Source organism: Aedes albopictus, chromosome 1 (genome assembly GCF_035046485.1).
Source record: "Aedes albopictus strain Foshan chromosome 1, AalbF5, whole genome shotgun sequence".
Classification (NCBI taxonomy): domain Eukaryota; kingdom Metazoa; phylum Arthropoda; class Insecta; order Diptera; family Culicidae; genus Aedes; species Aedes albopictus.
In genome coordinates, this window is record NC_085136.1 from 335,944,730 (window position 1) to 335,972,454 (window position 27,725).

General features: G+C 43.3%; 1 protein-coding gene and 2 long non-coding RNA genes across 3 annotated transcripts; all 3 read left to right on the plus strand.

Moving 5' to 3' along the window:
* The first annotated feature begins 282 nt into the window (after positions 1-282).
* On the plus strand, positions 283-3,355 carry LOC109404030 (DNA replication licensing factor Mcm5). The gene is made up of 2 exons (XM_029867763.2): positions 283-605; positions 670-3,355. Exons 1-2 carry the CDS (start codon positions 448-450, stop codon positions 2,714-2,716), a joined length of 2,205 nt encoding a protein of 734 aa, XP_029723623.1. The 5' UTR covers positions 283-447; the 3' UTR covers positions 2,717-3,355.
* Positions 3,356-17,771: 14,416 nt separating this feature from the next.
* LOC115264362 (uncharacterized) lies at positions 17,772-18,477 on the plus strand. Its single transcript, XR_009997635.1, has 2 exons — positions 17,772-18,185; positions 18,251-18,477. It is a non-coding gene; the product is annotated as an uncharacterized LOC115264362 (long non-coding RNA).
* Positions 18,478-20,170: 1,693 nt separating this feature from the next.
* Positions 20,171-21,312, plus strand: LOC134287917 (uncharacterized). Its single transcript, XR_009997638.1, has 2 exons — positions 20,171-20,666; positions 20,753-21,312. It is a non-coding gene; the product is annotated as an uncharacterized LOC134287917 (long non-coding RNA).
* Positions 21,313-27,725: the final 6,413 nt, after the last annotated feature.

Sequence of the window (27,725 nt, forward strand, 5' to 3'; positions counted from 1 at the left end):
ATGAAATATAATTACAGTCGAGTCTCGCTACGCTCGGACTACGGAAAAGTTTAAACACATTAAGTTTGCTTTTTTGTCAGTGTTGGTTGGGTGGAGGTTGTGGCTCAACGAGCGGGTTCCGACTGTATAACTGCAGTTATTTTTTCCGTGTTTGAACTCGAAGCGAAGTCAGCCCGTAATCAGCTTGGTAATCAGCTGTGTTCACATGCTCCCGTTGAGCGCTCGACAGCCGCTGACAGTTCGTTTGCGCGCCAAAACAATGCAAACAGTCCGGGAGTCGGGTGCAGAAGAAGCGCGCATTCTTGGCTAAATTCGGTGCAAACTGGTGTGGTTTCATTAGTTTTCGTTAAATTTGTGCAAAATATCCTGAAATTAAGCTGTAAATCAATACAAATTGTGCATATTTTGATTCCTGTTGGTGCAAACTATCCGTGAAGTGCAAAAAACATGGACGGATTCGACGATGCCGGAATATTTTTCTCGGACAACTTCGGCGACGATGGTCAGCAACAGAACTCCAATCAGATCAACTTGCAGCAGCTGAAGAAAAAGTACCGGGAATTCATCCGGACGTTCTGCGAGGCCAACTTCAGTTACAAATATCGGTGAGTTGCCTGTGGGCTTGAACGATTTAAAAGGTAATTTTTATGGATTTTTGTATGATTTCAGTGACAACCTCAAACGGAACTATCTGCTGGGGCGCTACTATCTGGAGGTGGAAATCGAGGATCTGACCGGATTCGACGAGACCCTGGCGGACAAGCTGTACAAGCAACCGACGGAGCACTTGCAGATTTTCGAAGAAGCCGCTCGGGAGGTGGCCGATGAGATCACTTCTCCCCGGCCGGACGATGAGGAGCAGGTGCACGACATTCAGATTCTGTTGACTTCCGGTGCCAATCCGACCAACATTCGGGATCTGAAGTCGGAATGTGTCTCGCGGTTGGTCAAGGTCGCAGGTATCATCATTGCTGCCTCGGGGATCAAGGCCAAAGCGACCAATATTTCGATCCAGTGCCGGACCTGTAGCAATGTGATTCCGAACCTTCCGGTCAATCCAGGGTTGGAGGGCTACCAGTTGCCGAGGAAGTGCACAACGGAGCAAACCGGTCGGCCAAAGTGTCCCCTGGACCCGTACTTCATCATGCCGGACAAATGCAAGTGCGTCGACTTCCAGGTGCTGAAGATGCAGGAGTTGCCAGATTTTATTCCCCAGGGAGAGATTCCGCGGCATATGCAGCTGTTTTGCGACCGGACCTTATGTGAAAGGGTCGTCCCAGGGAACAGAGTTCTAATCCATGGCATCTTCTCGATTCGGAAGATTGGTAAGCCCAGCAAGCAGGATGGTCGGGAGAAGGCCATCGTGGGAGTTCGGGCCCCGTACATGAGGGTGGTTGGAATTACGGTGGACACGGAAGGTATGGGCTCCATTTCCCGTTTCACCAACATTACGACTGAAGAGGAATCCACTTTCCGGAAGCTGGCGGCCAACCCGAACGTCTACGACACCCTGTCGGAAAGTTTGGCTCCGAGCATTTTCGGCTCGCAGGACATCAAAAAGGCGATCGTTTGTCTGTTGTTTGGAGGATCGAGGAAGCGAATGCCGGATGGTTTGACACGTCGTGGCGACATCAACATTCTGCTGCTTGGAGATCCCGGAACGGCCAAGTCTCAGCTGTTGAAGTTCGTGGAAAAAGTTGCCCCAATTGCGGTTTACACGTCTGGTAAGGGTTCCAGTGCTGCCGGTTTGACCGCATCGGTAATCAGAGATCCGGCAACCCGGAATTTCGTCATGGAAGGAGGCGCCATGGTCCTGGCCGATGGTGGTGTAGTCTGTATTGACGAGTTCGACAAAATGAAGGAAGACGACCGCGTTGCCATCCACGAAGCCATGGAACAACAGACCATTTCCATTGCTAAGGCCGGAATTACAACTACACTGAACTCGCGCTGCTCGGTGCTGGCTGCCGCCAACTCGATCTTCGGTCGCTGGGACGACACCAAGGGTGAGGAGAACATCGATTTCATGCCAACCATCCTTTCCCGTTTCGATATGATCTTCATCGTAAAGGATGTTCACGATCAAACTCGTGATATCACCCTGGCAAAGCATGTCATGAACATTCACATGAACGCCAACAAGGCAACCCTTGAAACACAGGAAGGTGAAATCCCGCTTGCTTTGTTCAAAAAGTACATCAACTACTGCCGGACGCACTGCGGACCCCGTCTGAACGAGGAAGCTGCCGAGAAGCTCAAATCCCGGTATGTCCTGATGCGCAGCGGAGCTGGCGAACACGAACGCTTGGCGGACAAGCGTCTCTCGATTCCGATCACCGTCCGCCAGCTGGAAGCCATCATCCGTATTTCGGAATCCCTTGCCAAGATGCAGCTTCAACCGTTTGCCACGGAAGCTCACGTAACCGAAGCCCTTCGTCTGTTCCAAGTCTCCACCCTGGATGCGGCCATGTCCGGTTCGTTGGCCGGAGCCGAGGGATTCTCCACCGAGGAGGACACCGAAGTGCTCAACCGGATCGAGAGGCAGCTGAAGCGTCGGTTTGCCATCGGATCGCAGGTGTCCGAGCAGAGCATCATCCAGGACTTTGCCCGGCAGAAGTACCCGGAGCGGGCCGTGCTGAAGGTGATCCACACCATGATTCGACGCGGCGAGCTGCAGCACCGGATGCAGAGGAAGATGCTGTACCGGTTGTCTTGAGGCGCCAGCTGCGTTGGATTTTACGTGTGTACCTTTCACTATCTACTGTTTACTTTGTCGTTTGTGTACCGTCAGTGTACCAGTAGCCGCTCATGACCCAATAGCCGCTCACTGTTGCAAAAATCAAGTTTACACGCATAAATACACTCTTTTCGGTGCTGATATTCTTGGACAATATAAATTAGACGAGAGCAAAGCCATTTTATGCAATATTTACCGGATAACATAAATTTTAAAATGTAGCTAATTTCATGTGTTCCAATAACCGCTCACGCAAAAAAATACGTCAAAATCGTAAAATCTGCCGATTTTAGTACACAGTTTGTTTAATCCCTATTATACACTCCAACGGAACAGGAAAAAATAATTGTAAAAACATAGAGTTGCAAAAATAATGCACTTTTCCGCAAAAGTATATTTAAAAGATGGCAAAAATTTGTTCGTGAGCGGAATTAGGACCACTTTGGTCTCACGCCAAATGTAATAAAATCATACTTTTATGAAAAGTTTTATATAAGTCTTGATTTATATCTGATTGCACTTAGATTGAACTAACAGAAAATGGAAAAACATTACAAATTGGCTTAACAGTCATTCAACAGATGATGTTTTTCTGCGAAACTGGCCTTAGATGAGCGGAATCTGGTACCTTGATGGTATTTGTAATTCCAGTTTACATTACGAAATTTTAGGATTAATATAAAGTAAAACGTTTAAAAACTATACTTTGTTGCTTTATTTCAGTGTATTCGATTTCTCAATTTGGAAGTTGATTCATTCCTGTCTGTCTGTCTGTCTGTCTGTCTGTCTGTCTGTCTGTCTGTCTGTCTGTCTGTCTGTCTGTCTGTCTGTCTGTCTGTCTGTCTGTCTGTCTGTCTGTCTGTCTGTCTGTCTGTCTGTCTGTCTGTCTGTCTGTCTGTCTGTCTGTCTGTCTGTCTGTCTGTCTGTCTGTCTGTCTGTCTGTCTGTCTGTCTGTCTGTCTGTCTGTCTGTCTGTCTGTCTGTCTGTCTGTCTGTCTGTCTGTCTGTCTGTCTGTCTGTCTGTCTGTCTGTCTGTCTGTCTGTCTGTCTGTCTGTCTGTCTGTCTGTCTGTCTGTCTGTCTGTCTGTCTGTCTGTCTGTCTGTCTGTCTGTCTGTCTGTCTGTCTGTCTGTCTGTCTGTCTGTCTGTCTGTCTGTCTGTCTGTCTGTCTGTCTGTCTGTCTGTCTGTCTGTCTGTCTGTCTGTCTGTCTGTCTGTCTGTCTGTCTGTCTGTCTGTCTGTCTGTCTGTCTGTCTGTCTGTCTGTCTGTCTGTCTGTCTGTCTGTCTGTCTGTCTGTCTGTCTGTCTGTCTGTCTGTCTGTCTGTCTGTCTGTCTGTCTGTCTGTCTGTCTGTCTGTCTGTCTGTCTGTCTGTCTGTCTGTCTGTCTGTCTGTCTGTCTGTCTGTCTGTCTGTCTGTCTGTCTGTCTGTCTGTCTGTCTGTCTGTCTGTCTGTCTGTCTGTCTGTCTGTCTGTCTGTCTGTCTGTCTGTCTGTCTGTCTGTCTGTCTGTCTGTCTGTCTGTCTGTCTGTCTGTCTGTCTGTCTGTCTGTCTGTCTGTCTGTCTGTCTGTCTGTCTGTCTGTCTGTCTGTCTGTCTGTCTGTCTGTCTGTCTGTCTGTCTGTCTGTCTGTCTGTCTGTCTGTCTGTCTGTCTGTCTGTCTGTCTGTCTGTCTGTCTGTCTGTCTGTCTGTCTGTCTGTCTGTCTGTCTGTCTGTCTGTCTGTCTGTCTGTCTGTCTGTCTGTCTGTCTGTCTGTCTGTCTGTCTGTCTGTCTGTCTGTCTGTCTGTCTGTCTGTCTGTCTGTCTGTCTGTCTGTCTGTCTGTCTGTCTGTCTGTCTGTCTGTTTGTCTGTCTGTCTGTCTGTTTGTCTGTCTGTCTGTCTGTCTGTCTGTCTGTCTGTCTGTCTGTCTGTCTGTCTGTTTGTCTGTCTGTCTGTCTGTCTGTCTGTCTGTCTGTCTGTTTGTCTGTCTGTTTGTCTGTCTGTCTGTTTGTCTGTCTGTCTGTCTGTCTGTCTGTTTGTCTGTCTGTCTGTCTGTCTGTCTGTCTGTCTGTCTGTCTGTCTGTCTGTCTGTCTGTCTGTCTGTCTGTCTGTCTGTCTGAATCCTAAGGTTATTATTGAAATTCCAATATACTCAACTCATAATGGATGCTGTGGGTGGGTAGTGTCTCTTTTACGAGCATCATTTTCCATAGAATGCACTCCAATCTTATGCGTCCGCTCAAAACTGAAACCATCTCGTTAGTTTTGGCAGTGTGAATAGCGGAGGAGAGATTACCAAACCAACCATTGCAAATTAACATTCCCTATAGTTTTGCGAGCGTGAGCTAAAATAACAACAAGCGCGTTCGTTCAAGTGCAAGTGCATCACGTTATGACTTCCGCCGTGTCGCGACGGTCACTACACAGCTACCTAGTGCAAGCAAGCGTCTTCGTCGCGATCTAGTCATCCGCACTCGTCCGAAAGAGTGTGCTGTTCTTTGGTACGGTAGCCAGCTGGCCGCCCCGACCGTTGCTATTGGGTACCGGTACTGCGCAGTGCGCACCGCACACCAAGCTACTAGATGATGATATTGATGACGATGGCTCATCACTCTTCGCTTCGTCACGCCATAACGCCATAACCATAACGACGACGGCGATGGCGACGTCGACTACGATGTAGGCACTGCATTTTCACGAAAAGGGTCGCCACCAGGAGTTTTTGGGTGTGGGAGAGGTGGTCGGCGGTATCGAGTTGACAGGTTTTCCGACACAGCTCTGTGATATTCTGTGCGAGATATGGCAAAACGCTTGGATGTCGTCCGAGTTCTACGTGCGCGCGAAGGTCTTTCCCTGGTTTGGGTCATGCACCCTGGCCTGATGGTAAATCGGTGGTTCAGTCAGTGATCGCGCTTTAGAGCGATTCCAAGCAACAGCATCAAAATTAAGGAAATTTTTTAATTCATGATTTTCTATTGAACTGAAACTTTGCACAGTTTTTCAGTTCCATCTAAATCGCCATTTTTCGATATCAAATTTTTATTTTGAATCACGACTAACTTTTCAAAAGGGTGTATGTGAAAATGGTTCAAAAATATTTAAAAATCTGCACAGCAAAAATGGTTCGTTCGATTGCTATGAATTTTTCAGCAAAGTTAGATAACTAAATGGTGATTCCTAAGAAAATATACACAGTGAAAAAAAATCTTTTTTTACATGAAAAAATATTATTTTTGTCACAAAAACTCAAATAACTCAAAACCCTATCTTTTTACCAACGTAATTTTTTCAGGGAAGACGGTCCATTGTATTGGCAATCTACCATAAAAATTTGGTGATGGTAAACTAATAAACAAAAAAGTTATAACATTTCAAACATTTCACAATTTTCACATTTGGTAATATATTTTTTTCTGTGTAAATTATTTCGGCTGGAAATCGCAGTTTGATACTGATTTTATTGTTAAGGTGAAACGGGACGCCGTGTTATTTTTCCTATCTTGCCTCTCTTTCTAACAATTTGCCTCGCGATTTTGAAGATGGTAATCTCGAGTTCTATCGCACTGAAGCTGCTGAAAACCAATCAGCATATGCACTGCAAGTGAGCATACACAATGATAGGTTTTTGTTGCAAAATATGAAGTAGAATCTGAGATTACCATTTTAGTAGCCACAGAGCAATGGCGGGTATTTCCTCGACCGTCCCGTCCGCCCTTAATGGCCTTGCGTTAGTTGAACAATTTGTTTTTATTATGTATTATGTATATTATATGTACAGTGTTGTTTCGATTTTAGCACGCCCTCCGCGCGTCAGTCGTTTATTCATTAATTTGATGTTATATTTGAGGACAAGTGTTTTCCCTCTTTTTCAAGATGAATGTTGAAAGCGTAATTTGCAACGTCGAAAATATTAAAAATGCGTATAGATTTTGAAGAATATTTCAAAGCATTTTTGAAAAGGGGTGTAATTAAATAGTCTAAACAGATATCGCAGATGGTACGGTGGTATGACTCTCTGCACTTTGCACTTTTGGCAATTTCTCAGTTGTTGTCGTTTTGCTCCCTGCTATACGATGATATGCTCGTTTGTCAAAGGTTAGACGGCAGGACGTGCATTTTGTATTCAATGTGGACATTTGGACATAACCAGTCTCTTTCAGTTTATCTATGGTGCTTTCGGTGAGATTTCGTAACTCTTTTGAATATTTTTTTTCCATCAAACGGCCTACAAGAGAGCGTTGAGTTGTTGACCGTTGAGAAAGCGACTACTCGTGTTGTTCGTTAGATTATAATAAATAAAATCACTTATGCTTTAACTGACTAGTTTGGTGTCGTTTGCTTGGCTGAGGAAAAAAATACTATATAATCTTTAATATCCATAGCGGTTGTAATTTTTTTGCTTTTTCGTGAGCATTGTCATGGTATGTACACAGACAAACAAACGTATCACTGGCGAAATTTTCATTGACTATGCCTTTAACGTTCATTTTAAATCTTGGTTGTGGCTTTCATAACCAAAAGCGCGCACATCGTTTTTCTTTGCGTTTGACGTTTCACACTAGCACCTTCTGTTGATGATATTGCACAACGCAGTGTTTTCGATGGATTTTCACGAAAATTGTTCTGGGTGTTTCGTCTGTTTGTCAGTGGTATGTACCTCTCATGCATTTGTTGTTGTTGAAGTTACTCGCTTTCTTCCGATCATAAAGTCTGTTCTCTAAGAGGTATTTTTTTTGCAGATAAACTAGACGTATACGCTCATTTAAAACTTTTATTTTACAGCTTTTGTCTTAAAAATAAGGTTTCTTCCATGATTTTTTTATTTCCAACAGGTTTTCAACACTATTAAGCAATTTTTCACCAGCCTCGTACAATAAAAAGTATGACATTATCAACATTTTTGATCACAACACTGGATCGCGTCTAAGTTTCTAATAGATACTATAGTAGGGGTATTAGGGGCATAATGGACACCCTAAGCGCCTAAGCAAAAGAGTATGTTAGGCCTATGTAACAGACAAAAACTTAACATATTATCAGTTGGCTTACAACTTTAACTTGTTTCCCACGTATTTCAATCATTTACAGGTGGTAGAATGTCATTATAGTAAAGAAATAATGCATTGAAAACCGTGTGTTTTTAGGGGCTGGCAGGAAATGTGCGGGGCGAAATGGACACCCAGACTACAACATTGAAATTGCTATTTTTATGTTCTGATCAAAAATATAATACTTCATGCATTGCTAAATCTACGTATACATGTAGATAAGCTAACAATTCACTTGTTTGTATGGTGGACACACTCAATCACTCATAATACCTTATTTGATGCTGCTTCGAAATTATAAGAAATTCACCATATGAAACACATACTTCAATTTCAATGATATTTTGGTTATTTTGAAGGAATATAAAAGGTACTTTTGAAAAATAGAACAAAGACTTGTTCCTTTACATTTATTCATTGGAAGTTTTACATAAAAGTCAATGGTTTTGGCAAAAACAGGGGTGTCCATTTCGCCCCGGGTGTCCATTATGCCCCTAATCCCCCTAATTATGAATAACCAAATCAAAATATTATGAAAACAACTTGTTAAATTCAGGCGGTAGCCTTTACAATAAAATCAGCATCAAACTATAATTATCGAAATAATTTACACAGAAAATAGTTCTTTTTGATACTAAATGTAAAAATTGTGAAATGTTTGAAGTGTCATAACTTTTTTGTTTATTAGTTTACCATCACCAAATTTTTATGGTAGATAGCTAATATAATGGACCGTTTCCCCTAAAAAAATTACGTTGGTAAACAGATAGGGTTTTGAGATATTTGAGTTTTTGTAACAAAAATCTTTTTTTTAATGTAAAAAAAAAGAAATTTTTTACAGTGTATATTTTCTTGGGAACCACAATTTAGTTGTCTAACTTTGCTGAAAAATTCATAACAATCGAACAATCCTTTTTTGCTGTACAGCTCTTAGACTAGTTTTGAACCATTTTCGCATGCACCCTTTTGAAAAGTTAGTCGTGACTGAATATGAAGATTTGATATCGAAAAATGGCGATTTAGATAATATTGGAAAACTGTGCAAAGTTTCAGGTATTTCTGAAAAGGTCGCTCAGGATCGACTAACATGACTCCGTGGAATTCCTCTTTAGCGATTTGGTTATTCAATACAAAGTTGTCTAAGCTAAGATGGGGGCGATAGCTTCGAACGCGCAGACCGTGGATCTTTCCTGATGAATGTAAGCTACCCGAATAAAAAATACAGTAGAAAAACCGAATGTTGTATTGTAACAGTACTATTTAAAACCATATTGTTACAATAAACACCACTGTAAAAATAAAAAATACAAAAACAATAAGATGTAATGTTAGACACCATACAGTGAATTGTAAATGAGATTTTTACAATATACTATACGGGTTGTTAAGTATCGTAACAATATAAAAAAATATTTTTCTCCATATATATTTTTTTACAAAACCATACATTTTATTGTAAATGAATTGTTCGAAATACTGATACGTGGGCTTTAATATACCGTACATTGTATGGTACACGTATGGTTTCAAACAATAAAATGTACCGTAAATATATTGTTTTTAATTGTAATTTCACTACTGGTTATAAATTTAATCATGGTTTTGGAATGGTTCTCTTTTGTTATGTTGTATTGTTTTACATTAGATAAACCATATAATGTTATATTATCTCGTCATGTTCCTTCGATAATGGCAGTTCTAGCCAAACTAACCTAAACTCGTCTAAGTCTGAGTAGCCTCTCATTGCATTAACAGTTGAAGCTTAAGCTCCCATGTCCCACCAGCCAGATAACCGGGTTTTGCAAACTAAGCATTATTTGTGGCAACACTTTGAGCGGCATGATGGAACTATGCCTAGCGCGCTAAGTGTTATTAGACCACTAATGTAGTTGCATGAAGTGGGTGACGAGGTACATAAGTATCATTACAGCGTGCTTAACCATTATTGCAATATTGAGGCTCCAATTTGACTGAACTATGAAATGTGTACATAACAACTCATGAGAAAACTGTCAAGTTCGATTCAACTATAAGTTAGGTTAAAAAGCGAAGACGACCTTATTTCAGAAGTCGTTTCAGTGTCCAGTCCAGTCCTTATGTTAAAAATGTCAAAGATAAATCGCATTTAATTCGGTTGTTGTACAAGGCAATTTCACATGAGAGAAGAAGAGAAAGAATAGTGTTGAACTCATCCACTGATTTACGGTAATCTGGCCTGCGTCTTTCCGGGTTGACCTACATTCGTATTCCTCTCATCGCACTCTACATACCTAGCCCACCATATCTCTTGGATATGCAGTCCTTAGGACACCTGGTTTACCACTTTATTTAAACATTTTATTGACTTTAAATAGATGTTTCAACTTATTCACTTTTTTCTCTTTCATTTCCTTTGCAACAAAAATGTCACGGACATCAACAAAACAAAGCACGAAAAAAATAATAAACAGAATAAAAAATTAAAAATGCACGGAAAAAGATTGTTTCGGACTAGTGAATGGTTCAAACGTAAGAAAAACAGTATAATATATTGTTACATAAAGATCGGATGTAAATGTATAATAGCTACCAATGTACAAAGCTTTTAGCGAACCATTCCATTACAATACACTATATTGTAGCTGGTACACTGTATGGTACAGGAATGGTTTTCACCAAATACCCTATGGTTAGTTTTTATCCGGGTAAGCACTTAGCAGTAATCCAGAAATAGCGATTACGATCATCCCTCCTATCCCTTCCGGTGATCGCCCACAGCAACTGATCGCGTAACGTCGTCAACTCTACAGAAAGAACTTCCGCCTGCAATGCATCTCCGGCGATTTGGCCAATTTAAAGTCATTAATTTATTTTTCACCAGAATCCATAAGCTCCCCTCTGCTTCACGCGAAATACCTAAACCCGCAGTGTCGAAAAATCGGGTGTCAATTAATTACTAGCGTACCGGGCCGACTATACTGACTGGACTACATATATGGAATGCCTCTCGATCGACTTCCCTATCAATTTTAATAACGTGAGCAAGAGATTTTTGGCATGGATTTCCTTTCGCTGCACTGTGGGATGTTTGGTGTGCTTCGAGACCAAATTTCTGCAAATAGTAAATGCCGTTGAGGTCATGCAGTATTGCCCGTATTGAAGTAGCGATACGAAATACCGTGTTGCTATGATCCCAAAACTGACACCTAATCAGTAACGCCTGTCAACTTCGTGAACCTCTGATTCTTCCGGATGATCATCGGCTAGGTAAGTGTGTTCCATTGAAAACGTGTAGCTTAGCAGTTACAATACTGCCAATGCTCACGTACCTGAAGATTCGACGCTACCAGAGCGTTCAACGCTATCTATCTTCCAACACTTCTGGTTAGCATCGCAATCTTCGAATCACGATCTCCCTCTGGCTCGAAGCTCCTCGTCACTCTAAGCCTTGGCAAGTGGCCCAACTCCAACGCTCCGAGCTCTGACCAGATCCATTTACCTCTGAGCTCCTCCTTCATGGTATTTTTCGGATCACTCCTGCTGTTGCCAACCTTCCGTCGAGATCCTGCCTGCTCGCTCAGGTTCAACCTCCTTGTCTGTATGCGACCACCGAGTGCCATCCGATTACCCCGATGTTGTCCTCCGTTGCAGCCAATCCATCCACCTAAAGATCCCTGTAGGGTCTACTTCCGGAAGCAACTCTCGCAACGGAAAACTCCATCTCTCCAGTTCAGAAGCTTTCTCCGGTCGTTCGGATTCACCAGACTTCCAACAGGTTCGCTGTCCGTCGTCCGCCGACGCTCCACTTTCGCAACTGTCACTCTACACGCTCATTCGTCAATGCTCAATTCGCACCATCTACACACTCAATGTAAACATAGAGAGTGCATGCCAGTACAAACCCTACAATCCCGTACTGTGACTCCGCGGCTTAGTCGGCTGACCCTTCTCCAGGTCGATACGTGCAGCGGAACACGCTGCTGGGTCCATAACCTGTTGAATTTGGTTCACCATGGCCACGCAGGCCATAACGACTTGCACATAGTGCACAGAAAAGCGGATATGGCGACCATCTACTGGATGCGCAAGTTGTGCTTCTCCGCCATGGCGAACAGATATCGCAACGAACTGTGACGAACCAACAGGGAGTAGGTTACGCCATAATCTACTCCTTTTGTTGCAAAAATCCCTTGATGACCAACCGCGCCTGATGTCGGAAGTTCCGTAAAGGTCCACGTTTCGTTGGAAACATGGGCGTCGTACTCCTCCTGCATGGCCACCTTCCACATGTCCGCATCGTCGCGACGTATCGCGTCTTGGTGCGATGCCCGGGTCGTCGGGCATCGCTTGTCGCTCGTCACTCTGCTGCTGAGATGCCATGCCGGCTATCTGGCAACACTTGTGACGGAGGTGGATTTTGTTGAATGTGTATTATGTTTCAATCAGACAACCCTCATATCGAGACGACCTTTATGTAATGTAGACACTCCGTGAGTGTGTGTTGTCGAATGTTGTTATTGTAAATAGTGAAAATAAATTAGTCGTTCGAGTACTGTAAGGAAGTACACCGGTGTTTTACTTTCGTCCCGGTCCGTGAAATCCGTCCGCCGTTGATTTTCCGTCCGCTGTTGAAGTTGTCCACTGTGTGATATTTCCAACAGGTTGTGGGTCCCAGGCATGGACGAGAAAATTAAAATCGCCGCGTTCGACGGTACCGGCTTCCACAATTGGAAGTTCCGGATGGAGACCGTACTCGACACGTACGATTTGCTGGATTGTGTGCACCGGGAAATTGATGAAATCGATGATTTGCGAGTGATGGCTGACGATACGGCTGATGTGAAAGCAGCGAAGAAAAAGCAAATGGTTGTGCGAACTGGTGCTGTGAAAAAGTGCAAGGCGCTAATAATTTCGGCCATCGCTGATAATCAGCTCGAGTTGGTGAAGGATTGCGCGACCCCGAAGCGAATATGGGATACGCTTAGGGCAGTGTTTGAGCGTCGCGGTGTTGCCGGGCAACTTTTTGTGAGAAAACAGCTCCTTACCTTGCGTTACGTTGAGGGGGCGGGTGTTAGTTTGCCGGAACACTTGTTGCAATTCGATAGGCTGATTCGCGAGTTGAAAGAAAGTGGTGCAGCAGTGGAAGACTCCGACGCGATTTGTCATTTGTTGTTGACACTTCCGTCGTCGTTTGATTCGGTGGTGACCGCGATCGAGACGCTTCCTGGTGGTGTTACGATGGCTTTCGTGAAGAAGCGTTTACTCGATGTAGACTTGAAAAAGAAAAATCTTGTGGACAGTGACGGTAACAGTGATGGTGTTGCCATGATGAGCAGGCACACCAGGAGGAAGATAACGTGTTTTCGATGTGGTAAATTTGGGCACAAGCGAGCCGATTGTCGTGTGAGGCTGTTAGCGGATTCCGATCCGAGTGAGCATAGGCAGCGAAGATTTAGAAACAATGAAGCGAATGTAGCAGATGAAGAAGACCGTTGCTCGGATCGTGCGGATGTTGTGTTTTTCGCGACGAAGGAAGAAGAAGAGCTGGGGAATGCGGAGTGGATCCTGGATTCCGGAGCGACGAACCACATGGCGAAGGATTCCTGTGTATTTAGTGTGATGCGAAGGCTGGAACGACCCGTAGATGTGCTGGTAGCGAACGGCGAAAAGATGAAAGCAGAATATTGTGGTGATGTGGTCCTGTACGCGACGGTTGATAACAAAAAGAAGAAATGTGAAGTTCGGAATGTTTTGTACCTCCCCGAACTGAACTGCAACATACTTTCAGTGAACCGAGTGACAAGAGCGGGGTTGGAGGTTAGGTTCGTCGGCGACAGGACACACATAGTGAGAAACGGAACGGTGATGGCCGTTGGACAGCACAATGGTAAACAATATGTGTTGGACGTTTCGTGTTAGTGAAAAGATGCTGAGATGGAAGCCATGCAGGCCAGTGCTTCGTAAATGGAGAGCAGGAGGAACAAAAGCTCGGAAGAAGGTGGAACGAAGCCGGATGATGCGGATGATGAGCAAACTACAATTGTTATTGTAAAGAAATGATTAAGTGTGAGAAAAGAATTTGTTGTAAAAGTGTAGAGTTGTACTGATGTCTGTTTTGGATCAGCGATCTGCTGATAAGGATTTTAGGATCGTATAGAATCATATGATGTGAACTTGTGAGAGACCAAGTTATCGATGTTTTTTGTTTGTTTTTATTGACTTTCGTTGATAGATCTGTGATATTGACTCTGTGATTAGTACTCGGGTTGTCGACTTGAGGGGGCGTGTTGAATGTGTATTATGTTTCAATCAGACAACCCTCATATCGAGACGACCTTTATGTAATGTAGACACTCCGTGAGTGTGTGTTGTCGAATGTTGTTATTGTAAATAGTGAAAATAAATTAGTCGTTCGAGTACTGTAAGGAAGTACACCGGTGTTTTACTTTCGTCCCGGTCCGTGAAATCCGTCCGCCGTTGATTTTCCGTCCGCTGTTGAAGTTGTCCACTGTGTGATATTTCCAACAGATTTGAAGTTTGGTGTGGAAGAAGCACAGTGATGTCAGTTACAGTATCGGCGGAAGAAGTATTAATATTACTTTCTGCTTCTTCAAAATCTTCATCGTCCCAATCGCTTTCCTCGACTTCAACTTGGCCAGTTGTACTATTCTCGAGATTCCGATGGCCGCCGAGCGCCATCGTTGATGAACTTGACGTCTCGGTTTCTTGAAACTATCTTCGTCACTGGGTCGTATACGATAGCCTTTCGGGTCCTCGTCGTATCCGACCAACCGGCATTCGTGGGCCTTTGCATCCCACTTACACCGCTTCTGTTTTGGGACGTGCACCATCACGTTGACCTCGAAGATCCGAACATTCGGCAAATCTGGCTTCTGGCAGAACATCAGAGCACCAATCCATTCCTCCGAAATGTTGAATCCAATTCCGTTGATTTGGTGGGCCGTGGAGATTATCCTATTTACATACTCGGACATCGACGAACAGCTCATCAGATCGGTTTTCACCAGCTTGTGAAGGAGACCAATCGGCCGGGTGAGTCCGAAATTTTCGAACGCCTTCTCCAAGTTTCCCCATACTTCCTGCGCCGTTTTCGCCTGCTTGACGTGGACATAGTTCACCGGTTCAAGGAGAAGAATTACCTTGGCTTTTGCATTCCGGCCCTTCGCAAGGTCCACAGCTTCGTAGCTTCCGTCTGGATTCTGCTTCGACTTGACGGTTCCTCCAACTCGAGGTACGTTTGAACAGCAAACTTCCCTGTAGCCCAGTTCTCTCGTCCGGATAACCGCTCAATACATGGAAGGTTTGAAATTCCTTGCACGGAACTGTCGCTTGATCCCACTTTACTTGCGGTATTCATCCTGAATCTTCAGAGCTTCAGCTTGAAAACGATAGGCCCATAACCTATTTTATCTTCAGAATGAAAAAGAAACGATTTGTTCGTTTGACGTGTGAGCAGAAAGTGAAAATTTTATTTGAATCAAAGTCATGGCTTACTACGCTTATACATTAACAGTATCCACTAGACAGAAACGTCTTGCCATTTTGCTGCCAAAAAGAGAAAACGTTCTGTCATGACACATCTGCCCGGAAAGAAGGCAAGGCATTTCTGTCTAGTGCAGACGTCGGATAAGGTATTTCTAGATTTTTTTCAATATGTAGGTTTTATTGTGTATTTAAAGATTTCGTACCATCTTGGATGAATCTGTATGGACTTATGGACAGACCGCGTGCATACGTCAAATTTGTGAGCTTGTGTACCAGTCCTTGTCAAAAATGTACCTACTTAATTTGGCCAACTAGCTTCAGCCACTGTTCGTCACTGGCATCCAAATGCAAGCGCAAGCATTTGACCATTTGGGAAAAATATGTTCCATTTTGCCCTCCCATCGCTTCCCCGCAAGCGTTTCAAAGTGCTCATCTATTTTTATGATCCGCTAGAAAGAAAGTTGTAGCAACAACGACGATGAGGATGTTTTTCAACGGATTCCCACTCAGTTCGTTCTTCCTGACCCCCCTTGGTGGGACGCGTCCCCTCATCCTGTCCATTTATATATTCCGATGCCAAATGGATGCCTCTCTCTTAAAGTAAAAGCGATCGCGCACGTCGTTATCCCGCAAATTGAAATGAAAAATTAAAACACGCAAACCCCAAATAAGTAAAGTGTAGCTGCAAAACGCGCCATGCACGGCTTTTGCGTGTGCAATGTGCGCCATATTCTGAATGAACTCGACGCGAACGCGTGGCGTGGTGGGTGGACAGCGTGGCGACGCGGCTCGGGAATTCGCCAACGACGCCAATAAGTATCTACGCGCGTATCGTTCCGTGCCGTTCAACAACAGCAGGCCATGATTTGCTGCTGCTATGTCCATCACACTGTTCGCTAATGTAGTCCAATGTCCGCGCCAGCGCGACCGCACCCACGTCAGAGGAAAAGTCGTCGCTAGCAACAACGACAACGGCGACGAAAACGCACGATTTTCATTTTTTGAATCAAAAAAGGAAAAGTAGGCGATCGTTCTGAACCTTCGCTGAACTCAAGAAGATGAGATGGGACACGGACACGAGCGAGTGACGTTAGTGAATGAGCCGGCGGCGATCAGAAGAGAGAAAAAAGCAAAACATGACATGATTGACGCGCGGACGACTTGCGGATGTCAGACGGGACGCAGAGCGAGGTAAAATCGGGAGAAATTTTGAGGCCGAAATTCTTGAATGTCGTGCTCTGTACGAACCTAATGAACAAGTTTGACCTTGGCATTATAACGATATTCGTATCATTCATATGTGTTGCAGCGCGGCCACTTGAATAGAGGAATTTTGTAGTGTGATTTGAAGAAAGTAGCAACTAATGCACCCACCAGGCAGGTGGATGCATCTGTTTCCGGGATCACTAAACGTGGAATGTTGTAGCGTTGCGCGTTGTCCAACAGATTCAAATTGGCCATAAATTTGCGTTTTACGATTGGCAAATGTAATGTAAACTGGAAAATTCCTGATGGAATGAACCAACCCTATTGAAGAAATTTACATTAACCTCAACGTGCTGAAGTGTCAATTGAATCAACGTGTACGGTAGCCATTCGTGGCCTGCTGTGATGGAAATATAAGTCAATGTGCAATCATATGGCATAGGTAGAACCGGTAAGAATATGTATGCAAACGCGAATAGATGGAACTTTAATTGAATTTTTCCATTGTTGCCTTGATTGTCGTTCCCTTTAGTCGCGTCGTCTAAAGGGCTTTCGTACGACCCATCTTGTTTAACAATACATACCATTTATTTGACAATATCGAGGTGCATAACAGTGGTTTCAATCATAGGTTGATTTTTAAGCTTTATTAGCAGGATTTTCAACCCGGGGCTAGTTTATATCGGGACCTACACTTACTTCCATTCCTAAGAAAAAGGTTTGTCGGGAGTGAGATTCGAGCCCAGGAACTCGGCATGATAGTTACGTGCTTTATCCATCACACCAGGTCCGCTCCACAGTAGGTTAATCTCTCACACAGAAAAAAATTGTATGGTATACGTGAACACAAAACTGTGTTCAAATTTACCATGACCAATTATGTTATTAATAACAGACACAGACAGTAAGGTTCATTTAACCGATTTGTTGTGAGAAATACTATGCCTCATATGAAAACTTCGAAGTGGTGATGACTACGTTTTGTAGTTAAAAATACTATGCACTTTAGGTATCAAAAGTACTACTTTTGTAGTAAAATTTACTATGCGCGTAGTAAGCATTAAGCCACAGACAAACAGACGTAACACTTCGAACATGTTTCGATTCAAATCATAGTCACTGAAACATGTTCGCTCAATGCTAAAATGACTAAGTTTGGCCGACCATCAACTAGGTGGCGGTAGTGAGCAAACGTCAAACTCGAACAAAAACGATGTAAGCGCCACAGGTGGGTAGTTGGCCAACTATCAAATTTTGAAAAAGATCGTTAAATCGAAGTACGATGGGAATTATCAGAGTGTTACGTCTGTTTGTCTGTGATTAAGCGTTGCTACCATGACGTACTTTTTCTACCATGTTTCTGGTCAACTCAAGCGTATTGTACCGACGTTTTTCAGCTTACAATTTTTTCGCTCAAAATTTACCACAAAAATGGTAATTTTCTGTGCTATTTGTCGAGGATTGACGTTTGCCCATTTTGTACACAAATAAGTGCAGTCGAATTCGTTTGCGCGCACTGTTTTCAATTATATTGATTAATTCAAACACAACCTAATGAATATTTCTTAAAAAGTGGGAAGCAAAAGGTGAAATAGTGGACGCAGACGTAAAGGTGAGTAAATATATATTCTCTTATGAGGAAATTACTCTGAAAACTGTTTTCATTTCGCTCGCAGTTGAGGATCGTGGAATGAATTTCATCATAGACTTTTCTGGTTTCTATTCGCAACCAAGGTGAGTAGGTAAAACATGTTATACATCATTATAAATAATGATAATAGTAAAAATTTCCATTACAGAACCCTTAAACAGAAGATTGTTTTAAATATATACTTCTTTTTAATCGTCTAAAATGGATAAGAGGCGCCATACAGAGGCATCCGGCGATACGATCAAGCTTCGACGGGGAATAGCCAGAATTTGAAGGTTACGTTTCTATGAGTGATTAGTAATTTATTACAACGTCTGAAAGCTGACATAAATACTCGCGAAAAATTAAGTAAATAAACTATGCATGACAAATGTACTATTTGATTTATATTTTAACAAAAAAGAACTGAACCAAAGGATAAGCGGAGCTAACTGCAAGCATGGTAAAATTTACTACGGCTGAAACCTCGTAAAATAATCTGGTTGATCTGACTACGCGCATGGTTAAAATTTGGGATCTGAAAATACTACAAACATAGTAAAAATACGGAGAAGCACGACATGGTAAAAATAACTGCATTTGTTGTTGCATTAATATCATAATATTGTCAGCTGAAAATTGTAGGCGCATTGCGCTCAACTTAACCCCCTGAAATGGTATTTTTTACCACAACATTTTTTTGCGTGCACTCACTCAAAGTTAACCCCGAGAAAGAAAATCTGGTTTGTGATACATACACTTAATTTATTTGTTAAACAATCACATTTGAGATAAGACAAGAATAGTGAGCCACAAAACTCGGTGTGCGGATACCGTTTTTCATCTTCGGTCACGCCAAAAGATATTATAGTACAAGATAAAGATTGTCGCTAGTGTAACCATTGTTCCGGCGCCGCAACATGTCAGGTACATATCTGTCAAATCTGAATGGGGATGACTCCAAATCACTACACCGATTATGCTGATCATCGACGACAATCAGCACGATTTGCATTGGGATCCCTAGTGTCTCTGATTTGCTTCTCAATGTTTCTATCCCAACACTTGTTTACACCCTAACATACTTTTTCGCACAAATGGATTTCAAGTTTCATAAAACTAAATAAGCTAATTTTTCATTAAATTGTGGCTGAACAATCAAATAAAAAAAACCATGATTAATATTCGGTTCAGATTACCTGAAGCACCAATTTTAGTATTGAAATTTCATAAGATTTAGTCACTTAGTATGGAGATTGAAATATTCTATACCAGACGTTTTCACATGTTAGCCTTCCATCGCCAGCAGCTGATCGTGTAAACAAATCGTTTGACAGACGTGGCCCGGGATGTTGCGGACAGCGACGAGAGCGACAATCTGTATCTTGTACTATAATATCTTTTGTCACGCCCAATGCACACTAGATCACGCTCCACCTGGTCCACCCACCCCACGTTTCCTTGTGCCAACCGGATCAGTAGTACGAAACTACAACATTGTTGATATATATTTGAAGGAGATGTCGAGTAGGCGACGAATAACTACGCCTTAGCAGCAGTTTATGGGCGGATGGGACGGTCGAGGAAATATCCGCCATTGCTCTGTTTCTTCTAAGATGGTAATCTCAGATTCTACTTCATATAATGGAACAAAAATCTATCATTGTGTATGCTCACTTGCAGTGCATATGCTGATTGTTTTTCAGCCTCATCTGTGCGATAGAAATCGAGATTACCATCTTCAAAATCGCGAGGCAAATTGTTAGAAAGAGAGGGAAGATAGGAAAAATAACACAGCGTCCCGATTCACCTTATGTCAGATAAATAGTTAGGCCTGTAGTACACAGGGCCATGAGCCTCTGCACGAATCTGGCCCACTGCTCACTCCCACAGAAAGCTTGAAAACAGCGCGCACAGTAAAAGTCAAATTTGACTTTTACTGTGCGCGCTGTTTTCAAACTTTCTGTGGGAGTGAGCAGGACAGGGCAAATTCGTGCAGAGGCTCATGTCGAGTAAATGCAACGCAGCATGCCATCGACAATCGAAGCAGTCCATGCTTCTGAAATTTTCAATTTGAATTTTTAGTTTTGTAACCGTTCGTTACAAATGTTTAGTATTTTTTTAATTTGTGCTCTTGTTATGTGAACAGTCACGTCTCTAGCGTTAAGTGGTGTTGGATTAGGATAGCGTTATTTAGAAAAAGGGTTTTAAGTGTTAAAAAGATTAGTCAAATGTAAAAATATGTAACTAAAATTGTTAGTGGATTAGGCGTGATTTTGAATGTACATGAAAACAGATAAGAGGGTAGATTGCATGCAAGCTATGGATTAAGGACAAAAATGGCTGAAACGATAAGTGGACCTACAGGCGCATTACGTTAAATAGGTGGTAACAACCCCCAACCCAAATTGAGGTAAATTGAAGAAGGGAGGAAAATTGTATAAGGGGGTCGGGCCAAGTTGAAGAAGCGCCATTGCCCCAATCTGTTAAAGGCGTTCGTGTGCTCCAGGTGTCGTTCTAAAGTGTCCAAGTAACGAAAAGTGAGTGGTATTTCTTAAATCGGGAGAGAAACTTGAAGTCATCAGGTATGATTATTACCCAATCTATCTTGAACTAGCTCCCATCTAGTGACTAGAGTACGGTTAATTAATTCCTCCCGTTACCCTCACAGGACCTTTTTCTGTTTGCCTTAAAATCGCCATTTTGTCTGGTCTGGCGTGCCATACCAGGAGCATTCGTTTCGGCATAGTAGACCTAGTCTGCTACGCCTAACCCGTCAAGGATCGTCGTAGGCCTCTGGTCAGATTGGCCATAATCGTAAAGGAGGTCCACAGCTCGGGGTTGACACCCCTAAACGTTAAAGAGCTCTTACCCCTCTCGGCACGGTCACTCCGGTACCGTCCTGGGCCGTGTCGATTGCCGTCAAAGAGGGAAGACGCCTTACCGTCGGTCGAGGAACCGACCCCCTTCGACAATCGCCAAAATTGTCGTAGTAACGTACTCACCAGTCCGTCCAGCAAGTACCTCAGCGAGCGCTCGCAGGACTCCCAAGGAACGTCGGCAGCAGCAGGAAGCAGTAAGCCGTACCGGTACGTGAACAAAAAAAAACCATTATACCTACCCACAACTACACAGTTTATAATAGTCCAAATAGATCCTCTAAAACCCTCAATAGTTTAGCTTGCAACAATAGACTAAATCGCTCAATAAATCACTAGTTTTTCCTTCAAAGTTCATTTTTGTATTCAAACCCCACAATAGCACTAGTCAGGTGACCGTGAACTGCACACCTTGCTCGCGTAGCCCCTCAGCTTACCCAGTAGCAAGCCGACCCTGAGACCCAGCTCGAGGGGTCTCTTGTTACTGAGAGATTGCCCGGTTCATTAATTAGTTACAGTTTGTAGGGTAAATCGCCAATTGTTGCACGGCTAAAAATTCGCCAATTGTTGCACACTCCATAAGAAAAACATGGAGTGTGCAATAGTATGGGACACGCTTGTATGGAAAAAATAAATCCTCGCTCCAGTCGACTTTTTAGATCCCATTTAGGTCCCATATGAACTGTACAAAATTCCAGCGCAATCGGTGAAACTGCTGCTGCCCTTGTTGTATGGGGTGGCGGGAGGCATCACCACCCCCAGAAACAGCAGCAGCTACAGGCTGCTAATAAAACGAAATAAAAAGCCGTTCGTTGGATCACTAATCGGTAATAAATCAATAACTTTTTCCACAAGCATCCAATCGTTTTGTGGTCTTCGAAAGAAAGTTTCATAAATAATTTTTCTACAAGAAGCATTGATCAATTTGAATTAAGGAGACAAGGGACGACCTCTGGGATTTTTTATCTGAAAGTGTAACTTTTCCCATAGTAAATCCTATGAAAACTTTGAACCGCTTGCGCTAAATTATAGTTTCACCGATTGCGCTGAAATTTTGTACAGTTCATATGGGACCTGAATGGAATCGAAAAAGTCGACTGGAGCGAGAATTTGATGTTTGTCCCATACTAGTGTGCAACAATAGGCGAGTTTTTAGCTGTGCAACAATTGGAAAATTACCCTATTCTAACACCGATTAATAAAGACGTTTATTGTAAATTAGTAAATTGATTCTTTTCAAGTTCAGTCCGATTCGGTCCCCAATTCCGCCAATAGGTTATGGGCCATTGCGGCCGGAATCGGAACTGGTGAAGGTATTCAACATGGGAGACAGGCTGGTGTCGTTTCCGAAGCTACGACCACTACGCTCTGCTACCAAATATAGCGGATATCGATGCACTTCTTCTTCACAAGCTCACGAACGAAGTTGAACTTGACATCCACGTGCTTTAGTCGTCGACTATCACGTGGCTCCTCCGTCACCTTAATGCATGATTGGTTGTCTTCAAAGTACTTCACTGGACCTTCAATTACAACGCCAAGATCCTCGAGTAGCCGACGTATCCAAATCCCTTCACATGCGGCAGTGAACAGTGCCACAAATTCTGCTTCAGTAGAGGAAAGTGCTACGGTCTGCTGCTTCCTTGTCAACCAAGCTGTTGTTCCTCCAAATACACGAAAAACACATCCAGTAATCGATCGTCTATCGTTGACGTCGTTTCCCCAGTCGGAATCAGAGTAAACGGTAAACGGTTCGGCCTTATCGCTTCCATGGAATTCCAATACGATGTCCAAAGTCCCCTGCACGTACCGTAGAATACGCTTCAAGAAATTCCAATGTTCCTCGGTTGGGCAACTCTGGTATTGACTGAAGAAGTTCACTGATGCACACAAATCAGGTCTAGAACACTGTGCGACGTATGCCAAACAGCCCACAAGTTCCCGATATGGCTTGCTGGTTCTGTTGGCTTCCTCTCCATTCTTCAATTGTAATCTATTCTCCATTGGTGTTGCTGCCGGTTTGCAGCTTTCCATCCCAAACCGAGAAAGTAGGCTTTCGAAATAAGCACGCTGTGAAATACGCAGAATTCTTTTCTTCTCATCTCTTTCGATACACATTCCAAGAAAATTTCCGACCGGACCCAAGTCAGACATCTCAAATTCCTGCGCCAGTCGCTTCTTAACCTTCTCGATATCCTTCAAGTTCCGACAAACTATGAGTATGTCATCGACGTACAGTAGCAAAATGATGCGTTGATCACCCTCTCCTCGTACATACAGACATCGGTCATTTTCACTTTGTCGAAATCCCAACTTGGTCACGAATTGATGAAACCTTTCGTTCCAGGCTCTTGATGCCTGTTTCAAACCGTACAATGAACGGTTCAAGCGGCAAACATCGTTCGGTTCTCCTTCTAGACCTTCGGGTAGCGTCATATATATTTCCTCTTCCAGGTTCCCATTCAAGAACGCCGTCTTGACGTCCATCTGGTGCACCTTAAGACGTTCTTGATTTGCCACAGCCAGAACGGTACGTACCGTATTCATACTCGCTACCGGAGCGTATGTCTCAGAGTAATCGTACCCAAATCGCTGCGAAAATCCACGGGCCACCAACCGAGCCTTGTACCGGTCCGCGACTCCATTCTCACCTCGCTTCAGTTTGAAGACCCATTTACACGAGACAGGCTTCCTCCCTTCTGGTAACTAGCAAATCTTCCACGTATTGTTCTTCCGGTGAGAGCTCATCTCCTCCTTGACGGCAGCATCCCAGAGCGGCCAGTCATCTCTCTTCCTCATTTCCTCCAACGTATCTGGAAAACCTTCAACGAAGTTCGTCGCACTCATTGCATAGGCACAGTTCATGTCGTAATCTCTGTGCCACACAGGAGGTTCCCGCCTACGACTACTGGTTCTTGTTTCATCGGATGATCCTCCCACCGCCCCTGCTGAATCCTCGTCCTCCGACTCCGAACCTGTTCCCTCGTCACAGTCTTCGAACGTCGTATCATGCGAATCACCAACTTCCTGGGCAGTATCAGCATCGTCCACCTCGTCCTCTCGGGTAATCCGGATCATCTAGCTATCCGCTGGTATCTTCTCCGGAATGGGAACTTCCTTTGATGTGTCACGAGATTCATCGATAATTACATCTCGTTGCACTACCACCTTCTTTCGCTTTGGATCCCAGATCCTGTATCCATTGCTGTGGTATCCCAAAAATATCCCTTTCCATGCCTTACTGTCGAGTTTCTTCCGGGTTTCCTTGGGGACATTGATGTGGTGTGTCATTTGTTAATCACGCTTGGATCAGAATATGCAACAGTGGTGACTGCGATAGAAACAATGCCAGAAGAACATTTGACGCTAGAATTCGTAAAGTGTCGTTTGCTCGACGAAGAAATAAAGTGCCGCGGGAAAGATTTTGATTCGATTAGTGTGAAGAAGTGGAAGTGTTTCGCATGCAGCAAGGTGGGACACAAAGCTGCGGACTGTCCCGAGCGGCAAAAAGTGAAGAAAGGGGAAAATAAGAAATCGAGTGCAAATGTGTCCGAAGAGAAAGCGGGTGGAATTTGCTTCGCCGCTGAAAGTTGTGTTCGAGGAGAAAAAGTGCAGTGGATTGCAGATTCGGGTGCCTCGGAGCACATGAGCAACAACAAGAATCTCTTCGAAGAGCTGGTACCATTGAAGGATCCAGTTGAAATTGCTGTCGCATTGAACGATAAATCTGCGATCGCAAAGTGTTCTGGCTCGATTAGGATGATTGCCGTTAGTGGAAGCAAGAAGCGCGAGTGTACTTTGGAAAATGTTCTCTACGCACCGGATCTCCATTGCAATTTGTTCTCGATCCGAAAAGTTGAAATGGCGGGAATGGAGGTCGTGTTCAAGGACGGTGGTGTGACAGTATTGAAAGATTCCGAAGTGGTCGCGTGTGGACGGCGTCGTGGTTTGCAATACGAAATCAAGGGGAATGACATATCCTTTTCTAACCGGAATATCCGCATTTATCCGTTTCTAACCGTCGCTAACCGTGTCTAACCGCTGCTCACTTAGCAGCTCGCTTAGCAACGGTTAGCGACGGTTAGAAACGGATAAATGCGGATATTCCGGTTAGAAAAGGATATGTCATTCCCCTTGTACGAAATGGACTTTTACGTGGACAATACAAGTGCGTCGTCGTCGTATTCGTGCGGGAAGTTGCAAAAATGTAATGAACTGTGGCACCGACGGTATGGCCACTTGAGCGAGAAGAATTTGGAATTGATCGCAAAGAAGAACATGGTGACTGGATTCGATAAGTGCGCTGTAAAAGACAGTCGTGAAATGTTTTGTGAACCCTGTATCGAAGCAAAACAAACTCGGAAACCGTTCGTTAGCTGCTCCGAGAAAAGAGCAACGCGAGTGTTGGAACTGATTCATACGGACGTTTGCGGCCCCGTTACGCCGGTGGGGCATGATGGTAGTCGGTACTACGTTAGTTTTATTGACGATTGGAGCCGGTTCATCATCGTGTAGGGTAACCAATATAATTTGGACCCCCATATATTTTGGACCCCCTGGGTCGTATTATCATAATTTTTACTGATGTAATGAAGAGATGACGAAAATTTTGCGAACTTGACTGCGGAAAAAATTGCGACCATGACGCCGCTGGTAACACCCTCTGGATCTGTTTGATTTTAGCCTAAATTCAAACTAATGTCCTCTAGGGGTCCAAAATTCGACCGTTACCCTATACGATTCGATCAAAGGATCAAGTGTACGAATGTTTTAAACTGTACGAGGCGATGGTCACGGCAAAGTTCGGAAGAAAAATTGCGCGTGTCCGTAGTGATAACGGTGGAGAATACCGAAACGAACAGTTCGAGAAATTTTGTGAGCAGAAGGGAATCCAGATGGAGTGCACGGCTCCGTACTCGCCGGAACAAAACGGCGTCAGTGAGCGGATGAACCGGACGCTGGTAGAGAAGGCCAGGGCAATGCTCATCGGTTCCGGAGTCGCTAAAACGTTCTGGTGTGAGGCTGTGGAAACGGCCGCCTGCGAACGCCGACGGCTCCCTGCGAATAGGTTATGGGCTCCAGATGCGCGTGTGCCGGGAAGTAATTGCGATTTTCGGACGATTTTGAGTGTTTCGTGAAGATGGAAAATGATTCGGATGCGGTTCGCGTTCCGCTGTTCGACGGCACCAATTATCCGTCATGGAAATTCAGGATGCTGGTCGTGCTCGAGGAGCATGAGATGACCGAGTGCATCGAAGAAGAGGTGGCGGAAGTGGAAACGTTGCGTGTTAGTGCTACGGACAACGAATCGGTGAAAGCGGCGAAACTGGTCGCGTTGGAGGCGCGGAAGAAGAAAGACCGCAAGTGCAAATCCATTCTCATTTCGCGAATCAGTGACAGTCAGTTGGAGTACGTGCAAGATCAGCCAACGCCGAGATCGATTTGGCTGGCGCTCCAACGTGTGTTTGAAAGAAAAAGCATAGCAAGTCGCTTGCATTTGAAGAAGAAACTGGTCCGTAGTGGTGAGGGGACATGGCAATAGGCTGGACTTCCCCATACTCGCATTCCGGAAATATTTGCTTCGTTCTCCAAACCCAGGCACTGACTGATATCGCTACCGGCTCAGTGCCTCTCCTTTATTCAATCTAGGTATAACATATTTACAATTTATTTCCATTTACCTACCAGTTGATACCTAGCTCTCCACTGAGCTGTGTGATGCACCTTCAAGAATGTACCTACAGTGTATCAAACATTTGTCCGTACAGCAAATTTTTGTCCAAATAATTTTTCATTCAAATGTTTATAATTTTTTTATGAGTCAATCAAAATCGCTGAAATTTTGACCAATCATGAATCATATATTAAAGCACCATTGGTAAACTTCTGAGCGAGATCGAATAAGTTTTGTGAACGTTATAGAACTTTTAGTAAAACTTATAAGATTTTTGAACACATTTTTGAAACATCATATCTCAATATGTACGCGATGAAATTTATTCAATATTTTTTGTGTTACATCTTATACCTAAGGCTTTCATTTGCAGCTATGTTTGGGGTTTTATATTCATTACAAAAAAATATGATAAATGGGATTATGTAGTCGATGGTGTTTAATAATTTACCACAATTTCCACATATAATCTGCCAAACGTTTTCCACCAATAAAAGTGCATTGACTGAACGAAAAATCCATAGGATCTACTCTTCATATGTAGTTTAGTAGGTCCTGTATAAAAATATTACATTAAGAGAGTTTAAAAAAGTTGAAAACACTTGGCACTTTTATTGATCAAAATATGATAAATTTTCAAATGGCACTCTGAACATATACAGATTTTTCATATTTTTTGTAGTGAATATAAAACTTCAAACGAAGCTGCATATGAAAGCCTTAGGTATAAGCTGTAACACAAAAAAAAATGAAAAATTTTCATCAAGTACATATTGAGATATAATGTTTTGAAAATGTGTTCAACAATCATATAAGTTTTACTGAAAGTTCTATAACTTTCAGGAAACTTATTCGATCTCGCTCAAAATTTTACCAATGGAGCTTTAATATATGGGTTATAATTGGTCAAAATTTCAGCGTTTTTGATTGACGTATAAAAAAGTTATAAACATTTAAATGAAAAATTATTTTGACCAAAAAATTACTGTACGGACAATTGTTTGATACACTGTACCATTCAACACCCCTCCTCATCACACATTCTGAGATCCGACGCGTCCCGAGCTTCACCTGGCCACGTACTCCTCCAG

Excerpts from the sequence above, each read along its gene's own strand:
- LOC109404030 (XM_029867763.2), top strand. The coding sequence starts at position 448 with ATGGACGGATTCGACGATGCCGGAATATTTTTCTCGGACAACTTCGGC. Across the intron at positions 606-669 it reads AACTTCAGTTACAAATATCG|TGACAACCTCAAACGGAACT; the intron begins GTGAGTTGCCTG and ends GTATGATTTCAG.